Source organism: Cyprinus carpio, chromosome A5 (assembly GCF_018340385.1).
Source record: "Cyprinus carpio isolate SPL01 chromosome A5, ASM1834038v1, whole genome shotgun sequence".
NCBI classification, from domain to species: domain Eukaryota; kingdom Metazoa; phylum Chordata; class Actinopteri; order Cypriniformes; family Cyprinidae; genus Cyprinus; species Cyprinus carpio.
Genome location: NC_056576.1, coordinates 18,313,199 through 18,338,599, shown reverse-complemented (window position 1 = coordinate 18,338,599; position 25,401 = coordinate 18,313,199). Strand labels below are relative to the sequence as shown.

The following is a 25,401-nucleotide window of genomic DNA, read 5'->3' as shown; positions in this document are numbered from 1 at the left end:
GTTAACTTTTGGGCAATATTTGAGGGTTGTTCTTAATAATAATATGTATTTCTCTATACTGTTTCTGTTCTTATATCTGTCCAAAATTACATTTTAAAATCACATTCACATTTATGTTGCGTTTAAAATCTTTCATATTTTACAGTAGTTTAAACCTCTTTAAAGGGATTAATGTTGTGAATTTTTAACCTATAGCCATAAAATGATCAAACAACACTTTTTAGTTTTCTAAGTTTTAATTTTTAGTTTTAACTTTTAGCCAAAATATGTGGTATACAGTGATTGAATATGAATACAATTAATGAATGTATTTCACAACATGTAGATTACAAGGTCAACATGTAGATATAACAATGTAGATGATTACAAGGTCAGCAGGGCAGCTGTGACCCATTTGCAATTTAACTGCACTATATGATACAAAATATTTAACTGTAATGTGTAATATTTAACATTCACAGCGTTTCTGTTTCACTTTTTTTTTTTTTATAATAATAAATAGCATAATGTCATTTCAGAGAGCTTTCCAGTCAACTTGCTTCTTTCCTGATGTTTTAAGTAGCATGTTAGTTTTAGAAAAGTGCCTACATCCAAAGAAGCCTAAATGTGCTGAGTACGGTGTTGGATGTGTAGTCTCAAGGACATGATGACGTTTCTGGAAAAGAAAAAAACAGCCAGTCATATATTCTTTAACTACTGTATCGTAATGTATTTTAAAGGTGCAGTTTTTAGCTGCAATATTCACAGTAACCCTGATTATTCATATCACTTGCAAAAGTGTCCAGTAACAGTAGCATTCTGGTGGTCAAAAACACTGGCCCTCAGGAGACAACTACTCCATGTAAAATAAAACCGCTTTAATGTCTTTTTGAGTGTATGTGATTTTGAACATACTTTTAAAGTTCTATGTGTAAACTTTAGTAAAATAAATAAATAAATAAATTGCTAAGTGCACATTTATTCCTGATAAATATATTTACATTTCATAATTCTGTCTCCATTAACTTACTCTGTCAATCACTCTGCCTTTTCTCTGAGCATAAGAGCCCCAAAGCAGAAAGACCAGACCATTGAGGTTCCTGCTGAGCCACAGGACCACAGCATCTGTGAAAATCTACCAGCCTTGACACTCATGAGAGGTGGGTTGATGAGCTCTCACTGTCAACACAGAATTCAGCAGCAGAACGCCTGACAATGGAAAGAATATTGACATTAAATATATTAAAACAGATAGCTTTTATAACTCAAAACACCTAATGGATCACTCATATACAGGCACATACACTACCATTCAAAAGTTTGGGCTCAGTAAGATTTTTAAAGGGGTCATATAATGCAATTTAAATTTTTCCTTTCTCTTTGGATTGTTACAAGCTCTTGGTGCATAAAGAAGATCTGTAAAGTTGCAATGACTAAAGTCTCATACTGATAAAAAAAATGTATAGCCTGAATGCACTGTAAGTTGCTTTGGATAAAAGTGTCTGCTAAATGCATAAATGTAAATGTAAATATCTCAAATCCAAAGAAATATTCTTTATGAAAGTTAAGAGTCAACCACGCCCTCCTAAAATTCCTCGTTCTAACATGCCCCCACATGTCTACGTCACGATGTGAGAAGATTTTCATAATGCCACCCAAATGTTCACACAAAGAAAGAAGGTATAACTTTTATTCTCGCTGTTGCCGCTGATGTTGTGGAGACGCTGTGTGTTTCGTTGTGAAAGCGAAACTACTTTGTTTGGCCTTCCAAAAGAGGACACAACTAGAAATCAGTGGTTAAGTTGTATTTACAGCACTGTTCCAGAACAGCTCAACCCAAATATTTAGATGTGTGCAGCACATTTTACGGAGGACGAGGACTGTTTCCTGAAAGAGCAGCCTACAATGTCGGTGTCTGTTTCTACAAAGTGTGGCCGTTCCAACTTTGCAAGGACAGTCTGGTGCTTCTGACTCACTGTAAGTACGTTTTCATATTTAAAGAATTTGCCACCGATGATTTAAACGCGAGTTTTGAGTAGTCTAGAGTAGCGCTTGTTGTTTGTCGTTTCTCTGATCACAAATGCAGACTTGGTTTTATGTTATACGCAACGCAATGCGTAAAAAGACACTATAAGTCATTATAATCAGGAATTATGTCCCCACTGGATGCAGCAAATGCCTCGTTTATAATGGGTTTTATTGTTTTTGTCTTGTTGCGCCAGGACATGGCGTTAAGGGGCGTAACATTTCCGTCACACGCTTGAGGTATTTGGCCAATCACAACGCACTGGATAGCTGGCCAATCAGAGCACACCTCGCTTTTCATAACGATGAGCTTTGTAAAAATCAATGCGTTTCAGAAAGGCGGTACATTATGTTGAAAATAATGTGTTTTTTGAACCTTAAACCATATAAGCATATTGCATTACACCAAATAATGTTATTTTTAGTACCACATATGACCCCTTTAAATGTTTTGAAATAAGTTGTTTATGCTCACCAAGTGTGCATTTATTTAATCAAAAATACAATAAACAGATATATTGTGAATTATTATTACAATAACTAAATATAAGAAAATAACTATATTTTCTATTTTAATATATTTAAAAATTAAATGTATTCCTGTAATGGCAAAGCTGAATTTCAGCAGCCATTACTCCAGTCTTCAGTGTCACATGATTCTTCAGAGATCATTCTAATATTCTGATTTAATATCAAGAAACATATCTTATTATCAGTGTTAAATACAGTTGAGCTGCGGTGTGATACCTTTTTTCCAGGATTCTCTTATGAATAGAAAGTTCAAAAGAAAAGCAATTTATTTGAAATGTAATTTCAAACTTGTAATATTATAAATGTCTTTCTGAATTAAAGTTTTAATAATAATAATAATAATAATAATAATAATAATAATAATAATAATAAACTTACTGTCCCCAAACATTTGAATAGTAGTGTATGTTGATTATCTACCCTGTTTAGCCCATTCTGTGAGGTCTCCATGACCTGGGTGCCGGAAGCCAACAATATCTTCTTTAGTAGATATCTTCTTTTTCCAAACTGCAATAAGTGAAGCAGGTCAACATGCAGAGTTGTCAGTAGAGATGTACTGTAAGATCTCACTGTGGTGAGATTATCAATAAATAATTATTTCCACAATTCAGTACAATGCGGTACCTAGGAGGAGGAGGTTTAGGCCTCAGCACACTGAAGGCCAAACCATGAGCCTGACCTGGATGGTGATAGGGGTCTTGCCCAAGAATGACCACTTTTACCTGTGAAAATACAATATGCAGTCTATTTAAATGCACTGATCTTTCAAACCTCTTCCTTTTTTTAGAATATTAAGGAACTTACCTCTTCAATTGCGCACAAAGTTGTGCAATAAAACACCTGCTCAGGGCTGGGATAAACATTAAAGCATTTCCTCTCCATTGTAACAAAAGACATTAGCTGAAAAAAAACAATACAATACGTATTGTACAATAAGTTTACAATAAGTACAACTTTTTTTTTTACTTTATCTTTTCATTGTTATTTTGATGATGTCTCATACTGAGTATCACTTACTTTAGTAAAATAAGGTTTTGTAAATTCAGTGCCGATTTGTCTTTGCCAGCTTTCACCGACAAGTACAGGTACATTTCGACTGGCCAGTCGTTTCAGTGCAGCACATCTGTTCTGCTCTATCTGATGCAGCTGTTCCTCGCTGAGCTGCATGTTCTCAGCACTAACTTGCTCTTTGCAGGATGCATTGTCATTTAAGCAAAGAAATGATAGGTGACGGGTGTCCCGAGCGCTCGTCAGCGTCGCCCTGGCAACACATTGGAATCACCGGCACCAGCAATATTCTTTTTTACAATAATTACCTAAAATAATCAGATAAATGCAGAGCTTGCTGAACTCATTCAGACACTTAACCTACCTTTTGACGTGCAAAGAAAAACTGTGTATGCAGTACTGCCAGTACTGGCTGTTCTCAGACCCCTTCACAAATACTGCTGTATTACCGTTATGCTGCCATTTCATGCAAATGCAGGTTCGCTCAACCATTTGCAAGACTGAAAGCGAAACTTCAACTTTAAACCATGTTTCCTAAACCATGAATCTAACTGTTAACCAGAGACATGACATTTCAAATCTGGTGGTGTTTCCTTTTTGATTTTCTTTTTTTAGCTACAGCTATAAAAATAAAAAAAATATGTAAACATTAACATTCATAACATATTAACATTACAAGGGCAAGGCATTGCATGGTACAGAAAAAATACATTTACTTCACATTTGACCTTAGCTTAACCTTTTTGACAAGTCCCCCTTCCACATGAATACCATATGAAATATAAACATGGCACCTGATGGCCAAGGTTGGTACAAGATAATATTAGATAGCCAGATTTTTCTTCCTCCTAGTGTTGCCTCTTGCATTGAAAAGTTTTTGAAGACAGAAAAAAAGATTTTGGAGGGGGGAAAAATTTAAAGAGAAATAGAAAAATAAGATTTAGGATCTAAGACACTATCTTTTCTCCCACCTTGAAATTTTTTGTTCACATTGTGTTTCAGGGCTTCCATACTGAACTGTATGTTCTTCAATAAAAACAATAGTTATTGAGGGAAAATAAAAAGAAATATGATTTCAGTTTACATATAAATGTATGTTTTTTTTTTTTTTTGTTTGTTTTTTACTATTTTGTTTATTTGTATGTATGTATTTTAAAGTCATCCTGCAGCTCCCTTATTAGTGTTCTTCGGCTCCCCGGTTGAGAACTACTGGTCTAGTTGTTTTATGCCACTTCTGTGGTGCTTAAATCATCTGACTTATTTAAATTTTCTGTTTGGACAGAATAACTAGGGTGATGTGTGTGTATCCCACTGAATAACTTGTTTGTGTGAATAAACATTTTTAAAAATCTGAAAAAGACCACAAAAAAAGAGTGCTTATCGAAAGAGGATGTGGTTAAAAAAAGTCTAAAAATGTCTAGTTTATGAAAACCAATTATTTCCCCTTTGCTTAACATTCCTAATACTTCTATCTAACAAACGCTTCTAATGGAAATGAATAAGATTTTATGAAAGAATTCCACACATTCCCTTTTAGCACTGCGTATCTTGTTGTTTAGGGGTGTGGGTTTTACTCTGGAGGACTGTGTAACTTCTTGAGGCCAAGCCCACTCCTTTAGTTTACCATCCTTCAGGTTGTGTTGGTGTAATCAGAGATGCATGCCATTCTAACCCATTCTATAGCCGAGAACACCATTTTGGTTTAGCATTCCATCATAGCCGAGTGAAATGAGTGCATTGAAAAGATCATTGCAAATGGCTTACAAACGCAAGAAAGACAGCAATATCAGGTAATACAAGTGTGTTTTGTGTGTTGTGGCTAGTAAGTATGATTTACACCTGTGCTGGTTTCTTAGAACTTTTAGTTGAGTGAAAACTGAAAACCATAGCCTTGAAATGTCAGACAAATGACAGTTTTAAATTCTGTTTAGTTTATGAAATGAAAAGCCAACTACAATATTGTTTCAGATTTGCATTGTAAACCATACAAAGGCTAAAGTCTATATATTTGTTTAGTTTGGTGACATCCCAGACAGATGATAAAAGCATCCTTACTGTTCATGAGGAGCAGCCTGGGAAAGATGAGCCTAGCGATGAAGGAGTTTGCAATATTCAGGTGCAAGTGGATTTCGGGGACAGCAAGGACAGAAGCTCTGGAATCTCAGGTTGGCATCTATATCCAACATCTACATTTGTAGATGAATGTGCAGTTTGAACATTCTCTTTATTCCAAGATAGAGTTGAAAGTTTAAAGTCTAAAACAGTGATTAAGGTCAGACTTGTGGCGTAATGCATGCATGTCGTTTAAGGTCTTTAAGAGGTGTGAGGTTAGTTTAGGACGCTAAAAAAAAAAAAAATCTTGTTCAAGAAATAACATTATGCATCTTCATGTAGGCTACTGAATATTATTAAAGGGTGCATCAGGCTTTTTTGTCTATAGAGCATAACAAAAAGTATGTTTTGATGCTAAAAAAATTATATTCATATAATTAGACACAGATTGGCAAGACTAATAAATTATAGTTGTGAGGCTTTTTTGCATATTACCATCTTTATTGCAGTCAAAATTATGAATCGTTGTTCAAGATAGTTTGTCAGCAGAATTTAAATTCCTCACAGGATTGCCATTATGCTTTTTGCTGAATAGGTACTAGCTCAGAAGAATACACAGCCCTCTTCATAATTCCTTCATGCATGGCTCAGTCTTAAGGAGATGACTCTGTCTATTTGGCGATTTGTGCTTTGCTTGCATACAATATCTTCTCATCATTCAATAAATATGCATTTCTTCAGAAACCTTCACTGTGGAAGAAGCAGTTGAGGCTATTGGTTTCGGAAGATTTCAGTGGAAACTCTCTATGCTAACAGGAGTTGCGTGGGTAAGAAATTCTGCATAATGCAGTAGTATTTTAAGTACAAGTGATGTTTACTGAACAAATATCTTCAATTTGTTCAACTCGTTCAGTTTACTTAAAAACATGTTTACAGAAAATTCTGTTTCATATTTGCATGCTAAGATGGCTGATGCTATGGAAATGATGCTCCTTAGTATTGTAACTCCTCAACTGCGCTGTGAGTGGAGGCTGTCGAGCTGGAAAGTGGCATTCATAACAGCGGTCAGTACATTCACTGTTGAACACTAACATGTTTGAACACCTCCTTGGGGTTACTTTTGGTTATAGCTTTCTGAAAAGGTGGTAGAATGTTGATTTTTCACATGTAGTGTTGTTAAGTTTTTTATAATATTTTAATTAATCTTTTAAATTTTAAATGTATCATTGTAATTTCGTACCTTGCCAGATAGTGTTCATTGGAATGATGGTCAGCTCCTCACTTTGGGGGAACATTTCAGACAAATATGGCCGAAAATTGGTATGTTTGGTTTAAATCTAGCACCAGTGAAATGAGTAAATAAATAATGTCAATGCAAGCATTCTTTATAAGAACATATAGCAGTCATTGTTGCCTCACTGACAGCCTCACCATCTCCATCTTTTAGTGTTTAATACTGTGCATGCTGTGGACATTGCACTATGGGCTTCTCAGTGCTTTCGCACCTGTTTACAGCTGGATCTTAGTCTTGCGATGCCTCGTGGGATTTGGCCTAGGAGGAGCCCCTCAGTCGTGAGTTTTTTTATTTTATTTTTTTAACTGCCATATTTCCCTCAGAGATCATTGAACCTGTTCAGTTGCTCACTACTACAAAGAACATTACTATGAAGTGTTTTCCACAAGTTTCTTGAGCATCAAATCAGAATATATAAATGATTTCTGAAGCATCATGGTTTTTTGATAATATTTCATTCATTCCCTTACAGAGTGACATTATATACTGAATTCCTCCCGATAAAATCCAGAGGGATATCTATAATCCTGTTAGGGGTAATTCAGACAACTGTTTATTCAACTATTACCCACATTTTTCAATATGCAATTATATTATACATTTTACTGTTGTAACTGACTGAAGCAATGTCTATTAGGTTAAATGTAACCTAAACATGCCTTTATAAAATTCTCTCATAATGTCTACAGTATCCAAAAATTATCTTATGACATTAATATTTGTTGCTGTCCTTATAATGAATCTTGATAATAATTAATTATAATAATTGACTCAATCTTCTGTGCTAATAGGTGTTCTGGGCCCTGGGTGCTGTGTTTGAAGTGTTACTGGCTATGGTGGTCATGCCCACATTAGGCTGGAAATGGCTGCTAGCTTTCTCCACCTTTCCTCTTGTTGTCTTTGCTGCCTCCTGCTGTGTATGTATGGCTGTAACAATGTTTAAACTCTTACTAGACACAAGGCTCAAGTTCAGGTATATGAATTCTACTGTTTGGTTATGAATTGTGTGTATTTGTCATGTAGTGGTTACCAGAGAGTGCTAGATTTGATGTACTGAGAGGCAGAGAAGACAAGGCCCTGGACACTTTGAAATATATAGCAGCAGCTAATGGGAGCTCTGTGCCTACTGGAAGACTTATAGCCAACACACAGGTACTGTATGTGGGGCTAACAGCCTCAAAATCTCCTACTCACACATTATTGAGGAATTTCAAATTTGGGGGGTTTATGTTTATTTTGTAAAGTAGAGTTGCAAGTGATTTGTGTTTATGTGTTTTAGACTGAGCGTGGGAGAATTAGAGATCTTTTTATTCCAGAATACCGCAAAACAACACTTTTGGTCTGGCTTATCTGGTATGCAGATTGTTAAAAATGTCAAATCCTTCCATATAAAGCTTTAAAACTAAAACTAAAACATCACCTATGTTTGTTTTATGCACACAGGTTTTGTAATGCTTTTTCATATTATGGTATTGTGCTGCTGACCACTGAACTGTTCCAATCAGGATCTGCGTGTAGTGGTGAGTGGTTTGTAAAGTACGTTTTGTGACCAAGCACATCATAAAATGTGCACAAACATGATTTTAACACTCTATTGTGTTTAACTAGGAGTACAACCACAAATCTAAACTACAACAAAAAAAGTTTGGGGTCGGTAAGATTTTGTATGTTTTTGAAAGACGTCTCTTAGACTCACCAAGGCTGAATTTATTTGGTGGAAAATACAGTAAAAACACTAATATTGTGAAATATTATTACTGTTTAAAATGATCAGTTTCTATTTTAATATATTTTAGTATAATAAATTATAATAAATTATTCCTGTGATGTCAAAAACAATAAATCATAACCAATCAATCCACTCCACACTTCAACATCACATTAAAAAAACAAAAAATCATTCTAATATGCTGATTTAATGTTCAAGAAACATTTCTTACTAAAGTGACAAAAGCTGTTGCTTAAGTTTTTTGTGGAAAATGATATGTATATACACATATACAGTCTCAACCACTTATATTGGCACCCTTGGTAAACATAAGCAAAGGTGGCTGTGAAAATAAATCTGCATCGTTTAGCTTTTTTATCTTTCATTCAAAAACTATCATTGAAGTAAAACAATTGAAAGTGGGGGGAAACTTACATTATGAAATAAATGTTTTTCTCCGATGCATGTTGGACACAATTATTGGCACCCCTAGAAATTCTTATGAGTAAAATATCTCTGAAGTATATTCCCATTCATATCTACAATTTGTTTTGGCACACCAGAGTGACTAGGAGCATGATATTCTCCAGCCATGACTTCATGTTCCACAGGATTACAGATAGAAGGACACATAGCCCAAATTCCCTTAATCATCCATCACAAAGAGTAAAACCAAAGAGTTCTGATGTGCAGAACAAGATTGTTGAGCTTCACAAAATAGAAAGTGGCTGTGAGAAAATAGCTAAAGCATTTCAAAAGCATTTCCACATTCAGGGTGATAATTAAGAAGTTCCAATCAACTAAAGATGTTACAAATCTCCCTGGAAGAGGACGTGTGTCTATATCGTCCTAATGCACAGTGAGGAGGAGAGTTTGAGTGGCCAAAGACTCTCCATGGATCACAACTGGAGAATCGCAGAGATTAGTTGAGTCTTGGGGTCAGAAAGCCTAAATTTTTTTTTTTTTTAAATAAAAAAAAAATCAAACAGCACCTAATCACCAGGATGCCAATATTAGTGGTTGGGACCGTATGATGAATAAAAAAATTCAAAACTGTCTTTAATGTCACTTTTGATTACTGACCCCAAACTTCTGAAGAGTAGTGTACAATTTTCTGTACTCACCATAGAAAGTAATATCTTTAATTTCCCATAAACAGGTTAAGCACAGTGTGTTGTGAATTTTAGTAAAAATGTGTCTAATTCCAGCCACTGATAACTCAAATATGGAACCTCAGTGCAATTTGGAGTGCAATTATTTGACTATTCATGATTATGTGGACCTTCTGTGGACTACCTTAGCAGAATTTCCAGGTGACATGAAGTTATTCTCTCCTCTCATGTTGCTGTTTTTAGTTAATCAACCTAAATGCAAACATTGTTATATGAGCTACATATATAAACGAATAGACACCTGTGTGATTTGTGTCTTGATGTCAGAACAGGTATTCTGGTCACCCTGTGGATGATTGATCGAATTGGTCGGAAAAAAAGCATGGCAATTTGTTTTTTATTGTTCTCTGTGTCTATTTTGCCACTGTATGCCTGCACACATAGGTACATTCATAAAAAAAACCTGTACAGATTCTAATAAGGATGCAAAAATAAATGTTGTAATTATAAAGTAAGAAAAAAGGGCCTAAATATTTATTTTAGCCACTGTAAATGACATAACTTGTTTATCTTTTACTTTACAATTTCCAGGGCAGTTCTCACAGTCTTTATTTTCATTGCTCGAGCCTGTATAACAGGGGGCTGGCAGGTTGCATATGTTTATACACCTGAGGTGAGGCTTCCTTACAAAGTGGCTTAGTGTGCTTCAGTCAATCCCAGTAGAATTTTCATTAAAATTGCAGTTTCCTTTTTTCTTGTGTTTGCCTCCTCAGGTTTTCCCCACAGCAACCAGAGCTATTGGTATTGGTACAGGCAGCGGGATGGCTCGTGTTGGAGCTCTCATCACACCATTTATTGCTCAAGTAAAGCATTCCTCTGGTTTCATAAGAAGAGTAAGGTGTATTGAACATGCATTCATGCTTTCCTGTATGTGTGTTTGTGTCTGTATCCCTTCAGGTCCTTCTGAAGTCATCGGTTTACCTGACTCTCTCTGTGTATTTAATATGTTGCTTGCTGGGCACAGTGGCATCCTTGGTATTGCCCATGGAAACAACAGGGCGGAGCCTCCAGGAATCAACGCAAAGCACCATGGAACCAAAAAACATGGAAAGGCCGCATGGCTCTGAGACAGCCGAATCCTCCAGCAACACGTGTCCTTAACAGCGCATGGAGAACTGAATCTGTGAGATCTTCGGTTTGATAGTGGTGAAGGCCTTAATGTATAATCATGCATACCGAATGTTATGTAAATGCATTCTAAAGTACATTTTTAAATAAATAGTTAATTTCTTTGTATATATTATGCTCATAAAATATTGTAATTAAATTTACATTAAGCTGTTTATGATGCCAAGAACTTGTCAAACTATTTTGTTGGGTCTTTCAGTTACACAATTGTTGACTTCTCTCTTTTGATGTTTTTCCAATTGTTACGGCCAGAGTGTTTTGTATTTGTGTTCTGGTTTTCTTCTTTCAAAGTGAGAGTCTGGTACAGGTGTGGATCGTTACCTGTGATTGGCATTTGGCCTTTAAAGGGTTAGTTCACCGAAAAATGAAAATTATGTCATTAATGACTCACTCTCATGTCGTTCCAAACCCGTAAGACCTCCGTTCATTTGCAGAACACAGTTTAAAATATTTTAGATTTAGTCCGAGAGCTTTCTGACCCTCCATTGAAAATGTATGTACGGTATACTGTCCATGTCCCGAAAGGTAATAAAAACATCATCAAAGTAGTCCATGTGACATCAGAGGGTCCGTTACAATTTGTTGAAGCATCAAAAATACATTTTGGTCCAAAAATAACCAAAATTACGACTTTATTCAGGATTGTCTTCTCTTCTGGGTCTGTTGTGAATGCGACTGCTGTGACTGTTGACGTACGACGCTGCTGACATGTTATCTTTGTTATTGGGCGCACCAAAAAACACGTCGGCAGCGTCATACGTCAACAGCGTCGTGAACACGCTCACAACAAACCCGGAAGAGAAGACAATGCTGAATAAAGTTGTCATTTTTGTTATTTTTGGACCAAAATGTATTTTCGATGCTTCAATAAATTCTAACGGACCCTCTGATGTCACATGGACTACTTTGATGATGTTTTTATTACCTTTCGGGACATGGACAGTATACCGTACATACATTTTTCAGTGGAGGGTCAGAAAGCTCTCGGACTAAATCTGAAATATCTTGAACTGTGTTCTGAAGATGAACGGAGGTCTTACGGGTTTGGAACGACATGAGGGTGAGTCATTAATGACATCATTTTCATTTTTCGGTGAACTAACCCTTTAAAGACGGAGATTCAGAGAGGGTTGTGGGCTGTGGCCGTGTCTCCCTCCCCAGTCCTGGATTGTTTTCCTTATGTTTGATTTGTATTTTGATGTCTTTTTGATTAAATATTTATTTGTATTAAGTTTTGCGTGTGGCCTCTCCCCTTTTTGTAATGTTACTGCACCCAGAGTCAGGTGGTTGTAACACCAATGAACTCTACATGCACGCCTACTGTCTGTGTTCCACCCTAAAATTTCAGTGCCCCACAAGTGTCTGGTATATTACTGGGCTGGCCCTATAGCAAACCATGGTAGCAGCAAACTCTTTCTGACATATTTCTAATAACTGTCAAACACAAATAATATTTTAAATTACTATATTAAACACTATTGACTTATATTAAAACAAAGTTTTAACGGGTCAGAGAACCTCTAAATGTTAAGCATAAAATTGTTTCAACATTGCTTTGCTCTGTTGTGTGACATTACCTCAAGATTTAATTTTTTGCTTTATTTTCTCACAATTTCCAAATGCCAATAGACTTCAGTTTTGACAGCAGTCAGGACTCAGGAGTCAGATTTTCTACGTGCTGACTGACTGCAGGGGGAGTCTCCCATTTTCTAGAGAGAAGGATTTTATTGGACAAATGTTTGTGTAGTGCAAGTTGAGTCATCAAAATGTTGTAATTTTTCTAGGAAGAGAAAAAAATGAGCTTAAATCCACATTAATTGAAAATAATTTAAAATGTGTATATATAGACTAAATGTAAAATTTCTCAACAACAGCTAGCTAACACACACATGGGCTTGGGTAACACGTTCTCATGGAGTAGGCTATTTAACCAGGGGTTGAATTTGCATTACAAAACACACTCAGCTCCATTTTTGGTTGCTGAACCACACAAATTTCTCGTCGTCACAGGAAGGAAGGAAAAATCCAGCGATCAAGCATTACGTTAGTTTCGAGATAGTCTACATCATAAGGGTTCTAGTAGTATGTGGATGATTGGGTGTTGAGTCTGCATAGGATGCACTGTTGTCAGGGAGAAGTGCAAGTCACCTTCACGCGGTTGGCCCAGAAGCCCATATCTAACGCAGACGATCACAGAACTACACCAACCACGGACGGCGGTCCCGAAACAAGGTCCATTATGTCTGGCCACTAAATCAACGGTCCAGCCGGGAAGATAGAGCACAGACCGTTGTTTATTGGCATCGCTGGCGTGAATGAGAATTTGCCGAACCGCTGAGTTGGATGACAAAGCCGATGATGGGTTTATCGCTCCGCTAAATAGATTTAATGCGCCTCTGAATGCATTAACCCCGTCACTGGCGGGTGCTGAACGGGATATCTCGGCGTGTCCTATTCGGACCGGAGCGCCTGTGAGGTTTCCCTGAACGCTTTGCAGCGTTTGCAGCCATGGCTCTGGTGACTCTGCAGCGCTCCCCTACACCCAGCGCCGCATCCTCAGCCAGCACCAGCGCGGGGGAGGTGAGTGGAGGCTGACCGGCGGAGGCAAAGCCGGGGATGCACGTGTAAATAGCGCCTAAACAGCTAATATTAGTCGGGCCTGTGGCTCGGGGATCATTTCTCCTTTCTAATGATGTGCAAATCTAGTACAAGAAGTCACCGAGTTCAGCCTGCTGTGTAGACGAGCGCGTGCTGAAGTTTTCACATTAGCGATGAGGAGGCTGTTTTCAGGCAGTGTGAATGAGAGAGCGCGACTGATGATGGGGATTAACTCGACTTGCCCAAACAAAACAAAGCATGCCAGTGCCTAATTATGGTTCTATTGTTGACATGGTCAAATGTATTTGTGTATGTGGTTGAAATATGTGATAATTATTTTCCTTTAGTGGCTGTAGGTGCATTGTGCAATTATTATTTCATTGTTTGTCCTACCTTACATTCAATAACAGTATCTTATTTGTGTGTGTTGGGGATAAAGTGGTCATAAATTGGCTGCCACATACCACAAATATGCTTTACGGTTTCTATGTAATATGATACTTTGACCAATTGAGCGTTTGGGAGTTCTCACTATGTACGATTCGTGAACGAACCTCATTATTATTTGCACATTGATTCGAATCTTTTCAAAGAATCGGTTGAACTGATTCATCAAACCTGTCTGAAATTAAGATTCGAAACGGACTGAATCTGTCAGAATGGTTTTCGTGTAAAAGCCTCATTAATCCGAGAATTCTCAGTTTTTATGGCATTTGCGATTGATAATGAGCTGAAAGTTATGTAAAATTAAGTGCATTTATAGTATGAGAGATATAGCTAAAAGTTATGTAACTTTATTTACGGAGAAGTAGAAATGTGATAGTTGATTAATAAATAGTATAGTAATAAATAGTAAATTAATTTTCATACTGTTTAATACGAATGCAAATTACATGTGTTTTCTAAATGACTTTGTTAGCTAAATCTTAACTTCACCTGACTGAACTGGGGCACATTAAATTACAATAAACAGCCTTATTAATAAATGCCGTGCTTGTCAGGGACCACGACTCCATGACCTAATAGAATAGCTGAATCATTTTTTTTTGTGTTTTTTTTTTTGAACCGGTTCTTTGAAACGAACTGTTCGAAAGAACCGTGTCTTCACTTCACTACTCTCAGTACACTCACTGCAATGATGTCATTGAATAGATACTCTGCCTGGTGACCAATCATGGGACCCAGAATGTTGTCATGTCCCCCCCCCCCCCCAGATTTTGCTATTCAGGCTTCTTAGAGACAGCCCACTAATGAGCTAGCCCACCATAACATAAGCCCACAATCCATCCCGAGGCTTTCATTTTTTTAATGTGCCCTAAATCTATCCAAAGTATTTTTGTTTTTCTTAAGCATAAAACGTTACTGCGTACTATTTAAAGAATTCCGTTGTTGCATTTCTGGATCCGTCACATCAGACAGTCTGGTGTTAATGTCTTTGTATCTCTAAATCATAATTAGAGACATCCAGAATTGATTTATATATGCAAAGCAATTTCATACAGTATACAGTTTCTACCAGGGCCTTTTGTAACTCCACATCTGCTGTTTTATTTGTCAGGATTTAGGCAGTGATGATGATCGAAAGGCAAACCTAAGGTCAGTGCTATTTTTATTCATCTTATTCAAGCCATTCAAACTTTTTTAACTATGATGATGAATCTTAATTTTGGAATGTCTTCATAATTGTGTATGTGGCCTATTTCAGCCTGAGTGAAAGTTTCGTCATGGTAAAAGGGGCAGCTCTGTTTTTACAGCAAGGCAGCAGTGCACAAGGGCCCAGAACACCCACCCATCATAAAAATGCAGGTAAACCACAACAAGGTCATAACCATGATCAGTTCTGCATGTGTGAAGAAATTGAAGAAGTTAAATAATTAAGGATTCAAGGGAATTAATAAAAAGTATTTTGCATCACTGGATATTACTGTCAGTTGTTTAACATTTCTATCATAAAACAATTGTCAAATATTAAATGTTTGGCTGCTTTCATCTTCACACTTTTTCACAGTTAAAAGTGAAGTTTTTGCTTTCTGTGGACAGCCAAGCCTTCCTTTTTAATTTGATTAAGCTATCTCAGTCATTTAGACATTGATCAACGCTGTTAGACAGTTGAGGAAAAACACCTTGAAAAAGTCATTTTGTCATGGTAACAACAATGCAGCAGAAGAGCATCAAGAATCTCAAATATTGGTGTGAGCAATTTGGCGATTTCTGATTATTGGGGGGAACTTGCCCACCTTAATGTCTATGATGGTTACTGCCCTGAACCACAACAATAAAAGTGGATTTTCCATCAACAACTTTTGCTACACTGTTATGTTATTGTTGATGAAAATAGTGGTATATTATCCATAACATTATCTAATTGTTGTTCTTTAATTGTCATTGTTGTTAAAGGGGATCTACCACAGCATCTACAAGTAATGATAAACACCCTCCGTGCTGAGGATAGAATTAAACTAGTAAGTGACGTACATTGTGTCTAGTACAATATAGGAATGACTACTGCTCACAATGTGTATATACCAATGTACACTGTCTCCATCAACAGGTTGTTAGATTAGAAAGCGGCTGGACAGACCATGTGCGGTACATGGTGGTTGTCTACACAAATGGGCATCAGGACACTGAAGAAAACATGCTGCTTGGGATAGATTTTACAGATAAGGACAGGTAGGAATCCGGTTGTTCTTACTTACAGCATGTATGCATTCATTGTATTCCTTATGCCACAATAATTGGTAGACACAAATGTTTGTTTGTTTGTTGTAGTAAAAGTTGCTCTATTGGGATGACTCTTCCACTTTGGAGTGATACCAAAATTCACTTGGATGGAGATGGGTAAATAAATTAATTCACTTCCTGTAAGGCAAAGGTTAAATCCTACTTTAGGGCTTTATGTGTCTTGTCTTTAATTAACACATAGGAATTTTCCTGACCCATTTTTACTTTGTTCCATTAAATGTCTTTCATTTCTCAGTTAATTGATTGCTTACACATCCCATACATAGAAATACACTATTATCTGTCAGCCTGTCTATGTTTGGTCCCATTTAAAATCACTTTATAAATGTGTACAGAGAATGACCTCTACAGGTTCAGTACGAAATAACATGTTTATGATCTCTGTGCATGTGACCTGGGGGCTATTGACAGACGCATTATTTAGAGAGAATATTCCACTGGTTTGTGGTGTAAAGTTGTTCCACTGACCAACTCGGGAAAACAGCATCGTCCTGCTGCCTGCTTATGCATTTCTGTATAATCACAAATGATGTCATAGCTCATAATTTACATGCCTGAACTCCTCTCTCTCACCCCCAGAGGTTTCAGTGTGAGCACAGCAGGAAGACTACATGTTTTTAAGCCTGTGTCAGTGCAGGCTATGTGGTACGTTAACTATTGCGTATCCTCTTTTAGTGCATTTATAATGTGCTTTTTTTCTGTTGATATTTTAATAGTGTGTTCGCACACACTTCATAGATCATTTACGTTTGATTTGATGTATGCAGGTCTGCCCTCCAGGTGTTGCACAAAGCATGTGAGGTGTCCCGCAGATACAACTATTTCCCAGGAGGGATGGCCCTTACATGGGTTGGCTATTATGAGAGCTGCATATCCTCAGAGCAGAGTTGTATCAATGAGTGGAATGCTGTGACAGATCTGGAGAACACACGGCCTGACTCACCAGTCATGTTTTCTGATCAGTGAGTTCATATGTCAGCGTATAGGAAAAAGTACTATAAGCAGATTGATAAACTGATTCTGGTAAAATAAGATTGAATACTCTGTAATGGTACTACAATTTTATTTTGGGGGCTTATTATGGAACTGAAAACCTAAATTATTTTGTTTATATTAATATTGTTTTTTCATGTCATGCACAGGCCAACAGAGAGAGAGAGAACAGAGTGTTTGATCAAAGCCAAACTCCGAAACATAATGATGTCTCAGGACCTGGAAAATATTACTTCTAAGGAGGTATATATAATCAGGCTTTTGTGCCATGGTTTACATGAATTCATCAGCCATGGAAGGAGCATTAAACTGAATCCTTTCACTTCTGTAGATCCGAATTGAACTGGAACAACATATGAGCTGCAACCTGAGGGAGTATAAAGAGTTTATTGACAATGAGATGCTGCTTATCCTGGGCCAGATGGACAAGGCTACACTCATATTTGACCATCTGTACCTGGTAAAGCTTCCTCCAAGACTTCTCTGCCATCCATGTTTGATTCTTTTTTACTTAAGATGTTTGCTTACCTAAAAAGAGAAGCACATAGTATAAGTTCACTATGACCTGCATGCATGCATGCACTAATGCATTGCCCAGATTTCTCAAACGATTTTGGATTAATCCACAAAAAAAAAAAAAAAATAATAATCCTTCTGGTTATTGAAAACAAAACATCACAAATGATAAGAATGGCCAATCTGCAGCATTCACATTATGTAAGCAAACACACACAGGAGTCTGCAGATAAGATTACCCAACAAGATCAAAAAGGCTTGGTAACAATTATTTTCATTACTTTACTTAATTTTTTATTATATTTCATAACATTTCTGCAGTATTTATTTATCTAAATCATAATTATAGTACACTTGCTCTAAACTTTTGATCATTCTGAGTCGCATCTACTGAAAACAAGATCCCTTTAAGTTTACAACAAAATGACATGGTTATCGACCGGAGCTTTAAGGCTCTGAAACAAATAAAGCTATGGTTGTTGTACATCTCATTAATTGCAGGGTTCAGAATGGAATGCATCCAACTTGGAGGAGCTTCAAGACTCTGGGTTAGTGCTGCTGTACATCGACCGACTTAAAATGATATGTGTATTTAACACAGATCAGCAGTAAACAGTCTGACGTCTGTGTATTTTTATGCAGGGTTGGGTATATCCTCAATGTCACTAGAGAGATTGACAACTTTTTCCCAGGTACCTTTTGTTATTGTAATATCCGAGTTCATGATGATGAGACTACAGATCTGCTGGCACACTGGAATGAAACCTACAGCTTCATAGTTAAAGCCAAGTGAGTAACTTTTTATGTTTAGAAAGATATTAGAATTGTGTTCCTGTAATGTGCTGTTTCACTCAGTAAAGCTATATTGTACCCATATGGTTTTTTTTTGACAAAAGCTATTTTTGACGTGGGTGTCTTGACTGTGTCTTTCATATAGGAAAAACAACTCTAAATGCCTTGTACATTGCAAGATGGGAGTGAGTCGCTCAGCATCCACCGTCATTGCTTATGCTATGAAGGAGTATGGATGGTCGCTTGAGAAGGCGTACAGTTTTGTCAAACAGAAGAGGAATATAGCACAACCCAATCCAGCTTTTATGAAACAACTTGCTCAGTACGAGGGGATTTTAGATGCCAGGTGGGAAATACCAAGATAATTAGACACATGTTCTTTTTGACACCATATATAGCATTCTACTTTCATGTGCATTCACATTTATATTTATTCACTTAGCATACACAGTTTATTCAGAGCATCTTACTTTTCATTTGTACATTTCTTAATCATTGTGAATGTCACTGTGAATAATGTGAAAAGACCAGCTTTAGAACAGCATGAATTTCCAGGTCCAGGCTGGTTTATGTTGGTTTGGTGCTAGTGAAGCTGGTCCATTAGCACGGTCTCTCTAGTGAAAATTATCTGAACAACAAAGACTTGGTAGGGACATAAACATGGGGCCCATCTCAACTGTTTCTTGTGACCACATACTGTAGTCTTTCAAACATGGAATAAAGGGACCAAACCTTTTTTTTGTCAGTTTTCTTTGACTGTATTTTATTTTTTCCCACTATCAAGAGATGACTGCTACCTTTGTTTCCTGTCATTGTAGCAAGCAGAGACACAACAAACTTTGGCAACCGGACGGTGACGATTATTCGCTGGAGGGCCTCCAGGCTTCAGCTGCCAGTGGTGACCAGACTCCTCAATTCTCGTCACTGCACCCCGATCAAGAGCAGACTGCTTGGGGCCATGGTGGAGCAAGTGCTTCCCCCTGCTGCGGAGAAGAGCCGACAGATCATCTCAATTACAACTACTACTTCCGGCGACTATCAGACACCGCTCTGGACAGTGAACCCTCCACACCAGTTCGAGGTCCTCCACTTTTAGGCATGGAACGAGTCTTTATTGAAATTGAGGATGTAGAGAGGGATGCATTGTTGGACGATGAAGGTTTCCCCATGGCTCACTTGGCCCTTCCCGGGGAGGGCACAGCAGCCCAGACCTGTGGCCGACTGGAGCCTATAGAGGACATGCGCTTGAGGCTGGAGTTTAGCACGGTGGAGGAGGAGGATGAGGAGGAAGCACAAAAGGAGGAGGCGGAGATGGCCGCGTTAGCTCGTGGCGAGGAGACGCTGAGGGAAGACTCGAACCTGGCTAACTCAAACCGCTTTAACAACGAGAACGCCAACAACAGCAACAGGCTGGCTGGGAAACGCAGCTGCCCTTCTGGCTTTGACGTGAGTATGACGTCTTAGCTGTAGCGGCAGCTCTCCTGGCTTGTATGCAAGCTTATAGCTCAAAGAGCTCTTTTCTGTGAATCCATCCTAAACGCTTTACTTTCTCTAAAGCATCCCGTACTCTTACACCTTTAAAAAACCTAACCATGCATTCTCCCTGCCTGTGTGTATTCATCGGTTTAGGACAGTGCTAGCATTGGAAAGCCCTACAAAGTGAAGCCCTCATATCAGTCGTGCCGAGACTGCCTGCGCCTGCCCAGTGGCCGCCGCTGCGAACGTCGCACCCATCGCCTTAACCTGCCACGTCACACTGGCCTGCCCAGTTTGTCCATCCAGGCCCCCAGAGGACACAAATTCAGTCCCGTCTCCGCCAATAAGGTGCCTCCTCCTGCCCCTCTGCATCACATGAGCAGCGAGCACTGCCAGTGCATTCGTTGCTTCGGTCGAGCCAACTCAGACACTTACAACAAGCAACTGAGCTGCGAAGACCTTCCTCAGGATTTGCATTATTCCTTGGAGACTGAGGACAAAATGGAAGGGGAGGACGAGGGGAGCAAGGAATGCTCTAGTAGTCCTACGACAGAGCTCACTCTCCTGAGGCTCAGTCTGGGTGGTGAGAGGCCTGCGGCGGAGCTCAGTCAGGGGGCCCCTCTGAAGACGCAGCTGGTGCACCATAGACTGGAACAACTGTCGGAACAGATGGACTTGAGCATAGAGGACACTGCCACAGAGGACATGGAAGTGGATGAGGGGAACGTCCCCAACTTGCATCCTGGTTCCGGTGAACTCCAGCAAACGCTCGCACCGGGCTTGGCCCTGACACGCAGCTCCAGCAGCGACAGTCTGCAGAGAATTCGCAGAGGCCAGCCGGGCTTGGTATGTCAGCGAGCTCGAGAGATTGAGGCCCGTGTGCGGCTCACCGGACTGACCATGTCCTCTCAACTCAAAAGGTCTAATTCACTGGCCAAGCTAGGTGACTTGGCCATCTCCACAGAGGACCTCATGCTTTCCACCACAGTCTCCATTGACTACGATGACCAAGAGCCTGCTCTTTGTGTGCAATCCTCTTCTTCCCCCAAGCTCTCTTTAACTCCAACTGTGTTGCAGAGTTTGAAAAGCTGACTCCAAGATGTCAGAACTGCTTTCTCAGTAAATGGGACCGATCCAGTCCTAAAGCCATCGAGAGCAACCATGGAGGCTGATGCTGCAAGACACCTCATGAGAACCATCAGGCCAGGCTTGGACATCCTTCCAGCAGCCCTTTACATAACTGCACTGCATTCTTCATGTGTCTGTCTATGCTTTAACTAAGATGTATATTAAAGCATGCTCTGGCTTGGACCTTCATTAATGGCTTTGTTGATACTGCTTTTCTTTGTCTTGCTAAAGGAAGCCCTACCTGTTAAAGTTTTAATATACGCGTGGACCAGGTGGCATAATCAGACCTTTTTAAATTAGCATTGATTTTCCTCAAATATTTGTTTGATCTCCATAATTTAAACTTTCTTTAACTTTAAAACCCCAGTTTTGTGCCCTTTGCTTGATATTCTAACAACATAAATGACATTTTGTTCTTCAGCAAATTTATGTGCTACTGCAAATGAGCCAGTCGTGCAGTTGTGATGATTTGAGAGCAAAAAGAGACCATTATTCTGATTTAGATAATCATTACGAACCATAAAAGTGCACAAAAATGTGAAAATTAGAAAGGTGTTTATAGCATAACTAATCAGACCACTGATAATAGAAATTTTCAGTCCATAGAAATTACTGGTTGGACCAAATAAGGTGGTCGACGAGTATTTATAAGTTATTTAAAAACTGAATTAGATTTCGATGTAGATATTAATATGTCTGTGATAACATCTGAGCTATGGCTTTATTAAAACATGATCAAAATCTAAGCCCAAACCATAAGCTTTATAAAACAAAAAATTCAAACCTAATTGACTATTACAATTAAAAACTGAAGTCATAATATTAAAATGGTGACTTTTTTTGTTAACTTGAAACTTGCCTTCAAAAGTTGTATAGTTCCACAAACTTTTGTGAGGAAATTTTTATTCCACCCTGATAGTAACTTGGATGACATCAACAAAGCCACATAATTATTGTCTATTTCCAGAGAAAAATGCAACCTGAATGTGGTTGGCTATGTGTCTTACAACACTAATTTGCTTCTCAGCTGGTCTTTATCAGGTCAACTACATCTAAAATGTGCTACTAGAGTAGCTTCTGTTATGTAATTAAGCTTAAGCTGTTTATTGTACAAATTGTAGCCTGTGATGTGCAAAAGGCTTTAGCAGCAACACATTAGTACAATACAGTCCTCAAATTGATCAGAGGATGTTCAAATGTGTCACTATCGTCCTTTAAAAGGTCCTTTTAAAGTGTCTCCTATATGAAATGACATCATGGCATCTGATGATGACAGTCATGTACGTTTGAGTATTAACAGGTATGAACAGTTTGTTATGATATCGTAGGCATAGGGTCCTGCTTGAGCTTGTCAATTTAATACCATGATGGTGTATGATATTTGTAAAAGAACACACAAAGTTTGATTAGTGCTCCAAGATAACTAAGTTTGCAAGCATTGGTTGAACTTGACCTTAATTATTTTTTCATATATATATATATATATGTGTGTGTGTGTGTGTGTGTGTGTGTATGTGATTTAATAATTAATGTTATTGGTCTTTGTGTTGCCCACTAAGGTTTTTTCTGTTGTTGTTGTTTTTTTTCTTTTTTTTTTTTTTTTTTTGAAGAAAAAAAAATATGCAAAGTGGCCTGTGCAATAAGTGTAAGCAAGAATTTGAAGAGAATAATTTTTTATATACAATAATGTGAAAAGAAACAAGTTTTCATTAAGAAGAATGAACATCTGAGAGAAAATCACCTCGAGTGAGATTTGAAAGAAAGTGTTTTTTTTTTTTCCCCATATGGTCTGCATGGGCTTAGTCACTGCTATATGAAACTATTATGTTCTTACTTTAATTTTAAAGCTGTGGGACCTACTTCATATTGCTTTTGCAAATTCCAAATAATTTGGAACTTAATATTGGCTTTTTATTTATCTATTTAATTATTTATGTATCCCATGTTTACAAAATATATATAATGAGGGCATTCCCATTTCAAACTATAGTTTGGGGGTGGGGGGGTGTATTTCTGCAAATCAAAATTATTACGATTTCCAAAAAAAGATGGCCTTCCAAAGAGAGTAAAGTTGTAGTTTTGCTTTCCGCTCATGGCTCGTCATACCTCCTCCCAGCCGCTGCTGATTTGAGTACTAGACATTTTGTTTCTTCGGACATGCAAGTGCCTTACCTGTTGCCATTTGCAATCAGTTGTCTAACGGTTCTTTGGTAAAAACCGCTCTTTGTTTCGCAGAGGTTTTGTCTCCACCTGTTTGCGGTCTTTATAGAGCAAAGCTTATTTTGAAAAGAAAAATCATATTTTGTGGCTTATTCAATACTGTTTATCTTTCATTTTGATACTACATTTCATATTTGACCAGAGGAGACCAAAGTCATTTATTTATTTATTGTCATGTTTTGGCATGTTTGAACACACTAACCTAACAATAAAATCAATTCAAGAAACTGTAAGATTGCCTTTAGCCCTAACTAAACAGCTCTCAAAAGTGACACTTGGAACATACATCATCTATATGCTGTACTTCATTTTGACCATTTTAAGTTGTGCTGCACTTTGTTTTATAATGTAATGTACAGTTAATTATAGAAATAAATTGTTTATTGTCTGCATCAGAAATGGACCAGTATTGTGTTTTTATACCCATGCGTTGCATGGAAAGAGAGAGAGAGAGTTCTGTGTTGATAATTATTATGAGAGAGAGAGAGAGAGAGAGAGAGAGAGTGTGTGTGTGTGTGTGTGTGTGTGTGTGTGTGTGTGTGTGTGTGTGTGTTCTGTGTTGATTATTATTATAATAAATGCACTACACAACACAGTTCATTTCTTGCTATGGAGACATTTTCTACAAAATGAAAGTTTTTAAGTAAATGACATGTAAATGAAGAAAAAGTGTTGCTTTTCCTGACCTTTGAGAGCCACACAGAAGGAACTCTTATTGAATTAGGCAAATGTAATTCTGACATCACAAGACCAGACACAGGAGCAGCCCAGAGACTGAAGCTGGAGACAGTTAAACAGGCTAAAGTAAGAGTTTTCAGTCTAATCCAAAGACGTATCTGCATCACTGGTGAGGATTTTTCTCTTTCTGTAGGAATACATGAACACGGTGAGATTGTGAGCTGTATTTGTTTAGCACATGCTACATCTGTATTTGCCAGTAATGTGATTTGTGCTGTATTGTAAATCTCTCATGGCAGAAAGTATCTGCTAAAGGCATACATAATATAATGTAAATGTATTTGTGAATTAGTTGTCTCAAGAATTTGTATTTTTAAAGTCATCTTGAAAAAATATTAACACCATTTAATTTTTACAAAGAAAAAAAAGAAAATGCTGTAATGCTATTTAAATGGATCACTGAACTTTAAAACACGTTTGACTGCATTTAGTTAAGATTGTTTTGCATATAGTAGATAATAAAAACAGCGGCTGCTGATATAGTTGTCATTTGAATAACAGGTTAGCAATTCCAAGTCCAAATGACCAGTGCACAGCCAGTTAAGTTTATCCATCTGGTTTGCAAATAGTAGATAATATTTGAAAAACTTTGCTCAACCTGCAAATTCTCTTAAAGGGTTACTGAAAATGAAAATTTTGTCATTAATGTCCCATTTGTCGTTCCAAACCCAGGCTTAGCATCTTCCAAATTTAAGTATTTTATGAAAAACCGGGAGGCTTTGAGACTCAATAGATACAATACCAGTGCAAGGTCCAGAAAAGTTTAAAAGTGTTTCATACTCCATCTGCCATCAGTGATGTCAACCGTAACAATTATGTGTACATTTTTGTATTTGAGCATAAACAATTCCTTTGTGCTCTCAAATCAGCATAGCATTTTGGCAATTCTAAACGCAGATATTTCTGTTGGAGAGACACAGTCAATAAAGTCATTATTTTTGTTTTCTTTGTGTACAAAAAGTATTCTTCACTTCATAACGTTACGGTTGAATCACTGATGGCAGATGGACTATTCTGATGATGCTTTTCATACTTTCCTGGACCTTGACACTGTTATTTACTTGGCAGTCTATGGGACAGTCTCAAGCCTCCCTGTTTTCATCCAAAATATCTTAAATTGTGTTCTGAAGACGAACAAAGCTTTTACAGGTTTGGAACGACATGTGGGTACGTGATTAATGACAAAATTTTCATTTTGGGATGGAGTAACCCTTTAACACTTTTGGGTAGGGAGCTAAACTGAGAAAGTCTGTTTTTATGGATGGCCCTTCCCCACTGCTTGGGATATTGCAAGCTGA

General features: G+C 37.7%; 2 protein-coding genes and 1 long non-coding RNA gene across 5 annotated transcripts; 2 read left to right on the top strand and 1 right to left on the bottom strand.

The window, feature by feature from the left end:
• Positions 1-521: 521 nt before the first annotated feature.
• Positions 522-3,044, bottom strand: LOC122145038. The gene is made up of 3 exons (XR_006160046.1): positions 2,956-3,044; positions 1,010-1,188; positions 522-655 (listed from the first exon to the last, which is right to left on the bottom strand). It is a non-coding gene; the product is annotated as an uncharacterized LOC122145038 (long non-coding RNA).
• LOC109073105 (synaptic vesicle 2-related protein-like) lies at positions 1,004-11,259 on the top strand. 3 transcript variants are annotated; one of them, XM_042756182.1, is made up of 15 exons: positions 4,796-5,333; positions 5,560-5,708; positions 6,337-6,422; positions 6,561-6,659; positions 6,844-6,915; positions 7,043-7,167; positions 7,362-7,425; positions 7,681-7,806; positions 7,913-8,041; positions 8,169-8,242; positions 8,333-8,409; positions 9,806-9,910; positions 10,301-10,382; positions 10,483-10,572; positions 10,667-11,259. In XM_042756182.1, exons 1-13 carry the CDS (start codon positions 5,272-5,274, stop codon positions 10,342-10,344), a joined length of 1,212 nt encoding a protein of 403 aa, XP_042612116.1. In that variant the 5' UTR covers positions 4,796-5,271; the 3' UTR covers positions 10,345-10,382; positions 10,483-10,572; positions 10,667-11,259. The 3 variants fall into 3 exon arrangements, with proteins under 3 accessions (XP_042612122.1, XP_042612110.1, XP_042612116.1); XM_042756188.1 differs by lacking the exon at positions 4,796-5,333 and adding an exon at positions 1,004-1,139 and having other exon boundaries at positions 9,806-10,382; XM_042756176.1 differs by having other exon boundaries at positions 4,794-5,333; positions 9,806-10,382.
• A 1,525-nt stretch (positions 11,260-12,784) lies between these two features.
• LOC109073091 (protein phosphatase Slingshot homolog 1-like) lies at positions 12,785-23,764 on the top strand. Its single transcript, XM_042756112.1, has 15 exons — positions 12,785-13,477; positions 15,054-15,091; positions 15,201-15,301; positions 15,893-15,957; positions 16,047-16,168; positions 16,268-16,336; positions 16,820-16,885; positions 17,008-17,202; positions 17,383-17,476; positions 17,565-17,693; positions 18,251-18,297; positions 18,392-18,538; positions 18,687-18,887; positions 19,360-19,987; positions 20,171-23,764. Exons 1-15 carry the CDS (start codon positions 13,406-13,408, stop codon positions 21,107-21,109), a joined length of 2,913 nt encoding a protein of 970 aa, XP_042612046.1. The 5' UTR covers positions 12,785-13,405; the 3' UTR covers positions 21,110-23,764.
• The last annotated feature ends 1,637 nt before the right edge of the window (positions 23,765-25,401 follow it).

What these genes read in the sequence shown, in the direction of transcription:
- LOC109073091 (XM_042756112.1), top strand. Translation starts at nt 13,406, where the DNA reads ATGGCTCTGGTGACTCTGCAGCGCTCCCCTACACCCAGCGCCGCATCC. An exon ending in GATTTTACAGATAAGGACAG is followed by an intron (nt 16,169 to 16,267) that starts GTAGGAATCCGG and finishes TGTTTGTTGTAG; the next exon opens with TAAAAGTTGCTCTATTGGGA. An exon ending in GAGGGGATTTTAGATGCCAG is followed by an intron (nt 18,888 to 19,359) that starts GTGGGAAATACC and finishes CTGTCATTGTAG; the next exon opens with CAAGCAGAGACACAACAAAC.
- LOC109073105 (XM_042756176.1), top strand. Translation starts at nt 5,272, where the DNA reads ATGAGTGCATTGAAAAGATCATTGCAAATGGCTTACAAACGCAAGAAA. An exon ending in TCTTTGCTGCCTCCTGCTGT is followed by an intron (nt 7,807 to 7,912) that starts GTATGTATGGCT and finishes TTTGTCATGTAG; the next exon opens with TGGTTACCAGAGAGTGCTAG. An exon ending in CTTTTGGTCTGGCTTATCTG is followed by an intron (nt 8,243 to 8,332) that starts GTATGCAGATTG and finishes TTATGCACACAG; the next exon opens with GTTTTGTAATGCTTTTTCAT.